General features: G+C 49.9%; 1 protein-coding gene across 1 annotated transcript; it reads right to left on the bottom strand.

Annotated features, from left to right (window-relative positions):
- Window positions 1–308: 308 nt before the first annotated feature.
- NEUROG1 (neurogenin 1) lies at window positions 309–842 on the bottom strand. Its single transcript, XM_062002806.1, has one exon. The coding sequence runs from the start codon at window positions 840–842 to the stop codon at window positions 309–311; it is 534 nt and encodes a 177-aa protein (XP_061858790.1).
- Window positions 843–8,760: the final 7,918 nt, after the last annotated feature.

The raw sequence follows: 8,760 nt of genomic DNA, 5'->3' as shown, positions 1-8,760 counted from the left end.
CAGGGCGTTCAAACCAAATTTTCATGCTCGTTTTTCTTCGCTGGAGAGCTACAAATTGTAAAATTGACTTTTCACCTCGTCTGCGGCAGCAAATCTGTCGCTTTTCTTCCCGGTTTTCGCCGTCGTACGGGAGGCGAGGCGGGGGTCGGGGGAAGGGTCTGGGGGGGGGGATGTGTGTGTGCTAAAAAGTGCAACGGGAGGAGACGCTCCCTTCCCCTAGCCCAACCCCCACCCGCCTCCGGCCCACGGGCGAGGGTCGCCGGGCGCGCTCCGCCGAGAGGCGCGGAGGGGCGCGGAGCGCCGCGCACTCAGAGGCAGTGCGCGCCCGGCGCTGCGGCGGCAGGCAGCCCGCGGAACCCGCGCAGGGGGTCGGCGGGGCCGTAAGCGCAGTCCTCGGAGGTGGCGGGGCTGCTGGGGCCGGAGGCGGAGGCGCAGAGCGAGGGGGCGGACGGGGAGGCGGCCGACAGCCATGAGCCGGCGTCGCTGCCGGGGCTGGGGGGCGCGGGAGGCCCGCGGAAGGCGGGGGGCGGCGGGAGGCACTGCTCGGCCAAGCGCAGGGTCTCGGAGAGGGCCCAGATGTAGTTGTAGGCGAAGCGTAGGGTCTCGATCTTGGTGAGCTTGGTGTCGTCGGGGAAGGTGGGCAGGACGCTGCGGAGCTCGTCCAGGGCGGCGTTGAGGTGGTGCATGCGGTTCCGCTCCCGGTCGTTGGCTTTTACCCGTCGGCTGCGTTTCAGCGTGTGCAGCAGCGCTTCGGTACGCGCCCGCGCACGGCCGCGCCGTCTCCGCCGTTCCCGCGGAGCTCCGGGCGGCTCCGCACCGCTGCTGACAGCCTCGGCCGGCATCCTGCGGGGAGAGAAGACGGAGTCGCTGTCACTGCGCGGCCCAGGCAGGAATAGGGGGGCGGGAAGGGGGAAGGTGCGAAGTGGTCCGGGAAGAGGTGGGGAGCAAACAAAAAAAAAACCCAATTAAGGAGGGGTTGGAGGTGAGGGAGTGCTTGGCACGGCGGCCCTGCGCCGCACAGGTGCCGGCCAACCCCGTACTCACATGGACAGGCACTCGCAGGGATGCAGTTAAGCAATAACGGTATAAAAATATAGACGGGAAAAAGCCAAGCTTGCCGCTGGAGGGGGAGGTAGGGCGGGCGTCAGCGCTGAGAGCCTTCCGCGGATGGGGGAAAGAAAAAAAAGGGGAAAAAAAAAAGCGTCGGGGAAAGGCGGGGCGGGGGGGGACACGCGACCGCTCTTGTCTTTGAAGTGCTGCGGGCCGCGATCCGCTCGTGTGAGCGGCGGCTGTGGCACACGACGGCGCGGCGGCCCGTACTTATAGCGGCGGGCGGACAATGGCCCCGTGGCCGCCCCGCGGGGCCGCGCCGAGGCGGCAGGTCGGCCCCGTGCGCCGCGCCCTCGGAGCGTGCCCGCAATTACCGCGGGCAGCCGCGCATCTGCCGCGCCCCCGGGGGAGGGGGGGGGGAGGGGGGACCCGGGGTTGGGGGGGGATGCACCGCCTTCCTCCCCAACTCTCCCCCCGGCCGCGCTTTTGTCCCCCGTGTGCGGGGAGGGTCGGTGCTCGGCGCGGGGGGGGCAGGGGTCACTGACCCACTCAGGCCGGAGGGGTCCCCCAAATCGCTGCCAGCCGGGATTTGGAAGCCAGCGGTCAGTCTGGACATCCAAGGACTGGCTGGTTTTCTTTTTTTGACCCTAGCCAGACCCAGGTGGAGGATTTTTTCAGGTTTTCTGTGCACCTTGCAGTTTTATACACACCCCCATAAAAGTGTAAATACTCTAAACTGTTAAAACTCGGGGCCTTTTCCCTCTCTTGTTTCAGGGGCAAATATCTACACACACTTTGGCTTTTGTGTGCTTTGCTTTGATGAGGGTTTCAGACGTGTTAAAAATTCCAAATTGCATTTATTTGATAAACTTCAGTGGTTGTAGATGTGTGTATACAATTCTTCTTTGTCTCTGGAGAAAGCCCAAGAACTGTGCTATTTTTATTGTAAAATTCTTGCTGCCTCTGCTGGTCCCCATCAAGTGCCCAGGTATCACCATTTTCTCTGCCCAGAAATCACAGTTTTTGTAGGTGGCTAAAAATTTCCCCATTTCTGACATCTGGCTTTTTGCATCCCTCCTCATTGTTAGCACTCAAGTACTTGCCCCTCTAGTAGGTTTTCAGTTTCACTGCCCATCAATAGCCGTTTTTAGCCTGCCATGCCCAAACTCGTTTTTTTACATGATTCCTCCTTACACTAAACATAGATTTGTTCCCCCTCCTGTGATTTTTCTCCAATGCCTTTGATAAACAGGGAAAATTGACAGCACGTGGTATTGTCTTTATCTCTGCATTTTCACTTTGTAGCAACCGTTCTTTACTTGAACCAGAGAGGAGTTTGCTGTCAGAGGTGTTCATTCTGTGTTCTACCCTCCTCACTTTGGGATGATCCACGACATCAGCAAACTGCCTCAAACCACCTTCTTTGTGCTAAAAAGATCATGCACTGAAGTGAGCAATCCCAAAAGCCCTGAGTGATGAATATTAACGAGTCTCAAACTAGAAATAGTTTTCCAGTGGCCAAGCTCAGGGGATCAGCTCACTTTTTGCTTTTTAACATCTTTATACCGCTGCAGCCCTTGGATGTGGACAGGGGTCTGGCTGCTCCGCAGGAGGGGACTGAGCTCTCTCAATCACCCAATCTGCAATCAGGCTGATGTTTTTAGGGCCTGTGCATACATAAATGACTTTCTTCACTAAGTAGTTCCACTTCATTGAGCTGCTCATGTCCTTCAGTGACGGCATGATTGGAGGCCTTGGTCTGCAGGAGGATATCGGTGGTGGAGCTTCCAGCATGAACCAGGAGAAAGTCAGAAAGGACCGAAATTTAAAAGAATCATATGGCAAAAATTGTCATACGTTTGCTGATGTGCACTCTGTATATAGTGATATAAACTCTGGTGTTGTCTGCAACACTTTTATTGTCTTTTGTTTAGGTGTCTTCGAGCAGTCAATAGTTTATTCATTTAAATGGTTATGATTCCCTAGAGTTTCACAGACTTGGGCACAGCCCATCACTTGCCTGAAAGTTTGCAGTGAAAGCACATTATTCATTAGTCCTGATCCATCATTTGCAGTTTGTCATTTGTTATTCTCTTGTTTTAAAAGTTTGTGCTCCAATCAAGGAGGGGAGAGAGCACCATGTGTCTCTGTGATCAGTCACAGCCATGAATAGCCAGAGCTGAAGTGAATGTTTCACAAACAAGCCATAGGCTGAAATTTGTTTGCATAATCTATTCACGGCGTACTTATGAATAACGAATGCATTCACAGAACCAGAATTGTTTCAGGAAGCCTTCGCAAACAGAAAGAAGTGCTAAATATCTTGGATAATTGATTCCCGATGAATAATTCAACCAGTTCTATCGCAGGCAGTCTACTAATTTTGCAGATAAATTATTCAGCCAACACAGATAATAGCTCTTACACCTTATGGGCCTCCTCCTACATAAGTCGGCTGCTAAAGTTTCACAAAGTTTTCTGGGATCAGGAAAGAGGAAAAAAACCCCAAATGAAATGGGACCTTTGATATCAGGGAACACAGAATGTGCTCCCAATATCTTGCTGATGGCCTAAGTCTGATTTATAGCCTTTGATTTTAGCTTCTTTGCCTTGATGTATGTGCAGCGAGGCCCAGGCAGACTCATGGTTGTTACTAGCTTCATATTTTGAGCTCTGAGGAAGCTTATCATACTTTGCCATTTGCTTTGTGGCACTTTATAGCACTTAAAAAAAAAAAAAGGGGAAAAAAAATTTCAATATTTCAATGACATTTTTGACTGTGGAAATCGTAAAATCATGTCTGGATCAGGCCATCATTTGCTACTCATCCAAAATGAGAGCAAACTGTTGAGGATGTGTTTCCATGCAGCACATGATCCACTTTGTAGGACCTCGAGCATGAAGTTTGCCCTTCCACCGTTGTGTTGAGCTGTGTGCCAGGTCTCACTTATGGCTGAGCTCTAGAAAAGGTAGGAATTAATAAATAAAGGTGGTGTGGAGGATGGCTGTTGGAGAAAAGGCACAGCAAGGCTCCCAGATACCAGTAGTGCTGACAGTGGAGGCTGTTGGTGTTGGGCTCTGCTCACTGAGTGCACCATTTCCAGCAAGGAAAAAGCCAGAAGATACCACTCCCTGGTAAATATTCATTGTATCTTCTAAAGGTCAGTAAATCTCCACATTAGAAATCAGCCTCACGTTTCAGAAATGGCCAAAAATGGTAATGAGCGGTTCACAGTAAAACTGCTCCCACAATTGTAAGATGGCTCAGAGAAGTTAGAAGTACTTTGTAGTTTTTTAAGGCTTAAGATGCACATCAATACAACAACTCACCAAAGTCTATGTTCTGTTATGTTAGTACATGAAGGCTTAAACTAATGTTAGGATGAGTATCAAAAGCACGTATACTTCCTTGTTTGAAAGCATTGCCAGAGTGGGAAGGCAGAGCTGACTGCAGAAGATGCTTTGAACTGGATTTAGGGAGGCAATGTGGCTGGTAGCAAAGCCATCACCCTAGGAGCAGAAAGCTCAATGCAGTGCTGTGCAGGTGTGAAGATAGGTTCATGCTTGCTCACTCCTGCATGTTAATGCAGCAGGAATTTAAAAAATAGATAGAAAGCCAGAAGATGTCTGGATGGGGAAGCCTGTCTACCTGTGCTCGCATGGGTGTGGTGCAGACTGTGGTGGCTGCTTGTCCAGCCTGGGCTGCGGACGGCCGTGCAGTGAGTGCTGTGAGCGTAGGGATGGACATACGGTCTGTGCTCCTGGGACCCGGAGTCAGCTTACAGCTCTGGCCTGAGGCTACCAGAGGGTTCAGGGGTTCACGATTTGGCTGCTGGCTAATGGACAGCCCTGGAAGTCCAATATCTGAAAGAGATCTCAGCCTGCACGAAGGCAGCGTTAACCCCTTCTGGAACAGGAGCTGGTTCTGCCAGGACACCACCTTAGGAGCAGCTCAAAGGTTTCATTTATGAAGAATTTGGCCTCTTTTCTTACCTGCCTATGGCCTTAGGCTGTGTGCTGGGGGCAGCCAGCAGGAGGGGAGCACGGGGCCATGCAGGGAAGGCCCCAGAGTCCGGGGGAGTACCGGGGAGTCCTGGCTTGGAGGAGTCGAATCCGCTCTGAAATCCCGCACAAGGGCCCGGGAGCCACAGCCAGGGCTCAGCTCCTCCCTAGGGCTCTGCAGAAATAGTGGGAATGTTTTATTTTCAAGTTTTTAACATATGATGTAACATTTTCTATGTTTTTTTGGGAGGGGGGGCAAGTAGGTAAGCGATTGTTCCCTGCAAGCACAAATGTATTTTGTTTGTTGTAATTAAAATGTTTTAATGAGACAACCATAAAATCAACCATTAATTATTTTTTTTCAAACACTTCTGCTTCCTTTTGAGCTAGGTCTATTTAGAAATAGTTTAGAGAGTAGCCTGCAGTTTTATTCTTTCTTTGGTATTATACACAGGAGTGGAGAAGTCATTTATAAATAATTACACAATGTTTTGGGTCTTTGGGTTTGTATAATATATCAAAGCGATTAGTACACGCATTGTTCCATTGTAAATGGTTTTTTTCCCTTCCTTTCAATTTCACTTGCCTTGTCTTCTATCTAAACCTTTTTCGTGAAATCCTTTGTCTTCCTCATTCTTTTAGCTTGTTACAGTGCAGGGACATTCTTCTTATTCAAACACTCACAGCATGAGCAAAGAAAGCTACTTCTGTCGCATCTTAAGTTTTACCATAACTTTCTGGCATTTTCTTTTCTTCCAATTTTCCCAGACTACTGATAGGGTAATGAAGAATTATAACATACATCAATTATTGGTGCTCACGGTTATTATGCTCCTGAATTCAAGGGGAGATAAAGAAGAAAAAAAAAAGGAGGCAGTGCCACTTTCTGTGGTTTTGAGGCACATGAGAGAGGACTCGGTGCAGATTATTTATAACATCTTTCTGAGCATCAATTATGTTTGACTCCTACAACCACTTCCTTGTCCTACTGGTTTTATGGCCAGAAGGAGTCATTTTTGTGTGTGGTAGCTGTGGCATTTAACTTGTTTCTTTTATGAGGAGCCCAAACAATGCATCTTCAGGCCAAACAATCTATCTCCCCAAATAATAGCCCAAATGTCAGTCAAGCGCACTGGGCTGGGAAATATATGATCATGGTAAAGGGCCACGGGAAGAAAGTGTGGAGATGGAGGGGTCTGTGCTGGGTCTCACATGAATCCCCGGCGCAATGGTGCTGTCTCCCCCCATTTCAGCACCGGGTACCCTCAGGGAGCGGAACTGGACCTGACCTGGGGTGCAGGTGCCTAGGGATGCGACTGGCTGCCTGAGATTTCAACAACTCTAATCCAAGTTGTCTGAGTTTACTTCCCTCCGCATCCTCACGGTTTGGTCACGCTGCTGGGGCACACTCCCTGCCTGGCCCTTCACCAGCCTCCCGGGTAGCACATTAAGTGGGAGAAATGAGATTAGGATGTCAACTCCAAGAAACGAGCCCTTTTTTCCCCGAATTTATTGTGCAAGAGGTTTTTCTTCTCTTTTTCCCGCCTCCCTCCACCTTCTCCCGCCCACAATTCCCCCTCTTTTGTGGATTTGTATTTTGTTAATTGAAGCTAGAACACTTATTCTAAAAGAAAGGGACAAAAATCATTGATGAAATCCCCCCAACATCGTGCAAAGCAGGAAGCTTAACTACATGCTGAGATGCTCAGGTTTTCTTTTATACCTTCCGTATCAATAATTCTGCTTAGGAGTCGCTTTTATTTTTATCTTCTTTTAACTGCAAGAAAGATAACCTGGAAGAATTGAAGCACCACAACGGTGGGGTTAAATTAATCTTGAGCTCTCGGGGGGGCTTTGGGGTTCCCCCCCTGGCTCTGGGAATGGAGGCTTGTGGCTGGGGGAGGATGCTCCCGGACCACCGTCAGCCCACGGGACCCCACCTCCCCGCCGCGGGGGCTGGGGGATTTGCTGCCATTTGCATAGCAGGTGTTGGGTCCTGGGCCATTCTTCCTTAAGGGAGTTTTAATACGGGATAAATTACTGGGAATTAGGAGGAGGCAGGCGACAAGAAAAGCACTCGGGAAGTCTTCTCTTGGACACGGCAGGGAAAACAGAGAAAATGGTTAAAGAAAAGCAGAAAAACCCAAATGCACTGAGCGGCTTCTGCTCCAGCCTGGGGAGTTTGGGGTGCAGACAGGTTGGGGGGCTCCTCCTGAAACTCAGGTTTGAACCCAGGAACGCAGTAATCCCAGAGACAGTAATACGATTACTTGCCTAAGGATCTTTTGAGTCAGTAGGTCTGGTAGGGGAGTTTAAAATGTTAATCCCTGGTATAATCCCTTCCCTGGCATTGTATGTACAAGGGTTGCACCCACAAGAGAATTGCCTCTTTCCTTCCCCAGGCTTTAGGGTGGGAGGGCAAGGCTGGGGAGAAAACCCCCTACTGATGTGCACACACCAACACGCGTGTGAACATGTGTACACCTGTATGCTCACCACAGATGTGTATACGTGTGCTTGTAGTGCTTTTTGCAATGCCTACCTCTGGCTATGGATAAGGCAGAGACAAGTTAGTAGTAACAGTGATGATATTGACTTTTGCATACATATATATGGGTATATATGCATCTGCACACAGAAAGGGAGAGGAAGGCTATGTCACTGGTGTTCCCAGGGGGATCTTGTTGAAGATTTCCTATCATGCCTCAGTCATTGCTTTGCCCCGTCCCTTAGAGTAAACATAAATGAGATTATGTTATATTAAAAAAATGAGATACTTTGCATGTTTTTAGGCAGACGGTAGTTTTGAAATACATCCCACCTGCAGGCGTTCATTGCAGGTAGGAAAGGTTTGTTTGTGACTTTTATTTTGTCCCTCTGCAAAGAGACATCAGTGTGAAATCACCTGGACACTTCTCACATCAAAGGAGGCTGGGCATTCTGTGTAAAAAGAGGGGCCATCTATAATAAAAGATGATATTAGTGAGGAAGAAGCTGTCGTTCCCTTAATTAAAGAAAAAAGAAGCTGATGAATTCACCTCCAAAAAGATGTGAGAGATGAGCAGGGACCTGCCGGTGCCTGAGGTGTCCCAGCACCCAGGGAAGAGCGAGGTAAGTAGAAAAGGCAAGGAGACAGCTCTGGCCACTGACCCCTGGCCGTGCTGAGCTGAGCCCCTGCGCCCTAACCCTAGGGGGGCAACCCTTGGGGTGCCGTTCCCGCTGCTCTGGCCATGAGAGGGCCGAGGGTGACACCCCAAGGCGCAGCGCTGCAAACTCGGCTGCAGCGGAGCATTCCCATTGCCCTGGGCTCCAGGAGACATCCCGGGAGTGCCGTTAATTTAGCAAAGGACATAAAGCCCCTGTGCTTCCTCTGGGGCTTCTGCTGACATTTTATCACTTTTACAGTATTAGTAAAAACAATAAATTAAAAATTAGCTCCATGAAACTGCTCTGTGAGCTTGAGTACCACTGTAAAGATTTCTGATTGAGGAAAGAAAAATGATACAAAGAGCTTTTTCTGGCTGAAGGCTGGTGGTTCGGGCTGTTTCAGATGTGGTGAGTGCTGAGTTTCGGAGGGCTGGTGCCAGGCTTGGGGAGGTGGGAAGCACTGGCCAGGCAGCGGAGAGCTGGCGCAAAAATGGATTTTGCAGTTCAGAGCCCCAGAAAACTGGACTCTGGGCTCTGGAAAACTCTGGACTCTGGAAAGAT

The sequence above is a fragment of the Colius striatus genome, chromosome 9 (assembly GCF_028858725.1).
Source record: "Colius striatus isolate bColStr4 chromosome 9, bColStr4.1.hap1, whole genome shotgun sequence".
In the NCBI taxonomy this organism is placed as follows: Eukaryota; Metazoa; Chordata; class Aves; order Coliiformes; family Coliidae; genus Colius; species Colius striatus.
This window is presented reverse-complemented; position numbering and strand designations above follow the sequence as displayed.

Bases quoted from the DNA above. Each gene is read 5' to 3' on its own strand.
- NEUROG1 (XM_062002806.1), bottom strand. From the start codon at position 842: ATGCCGGCCGAGGCTGTCAGCAGCGGTGCGGAGCCGCCCGGAGCTCCG.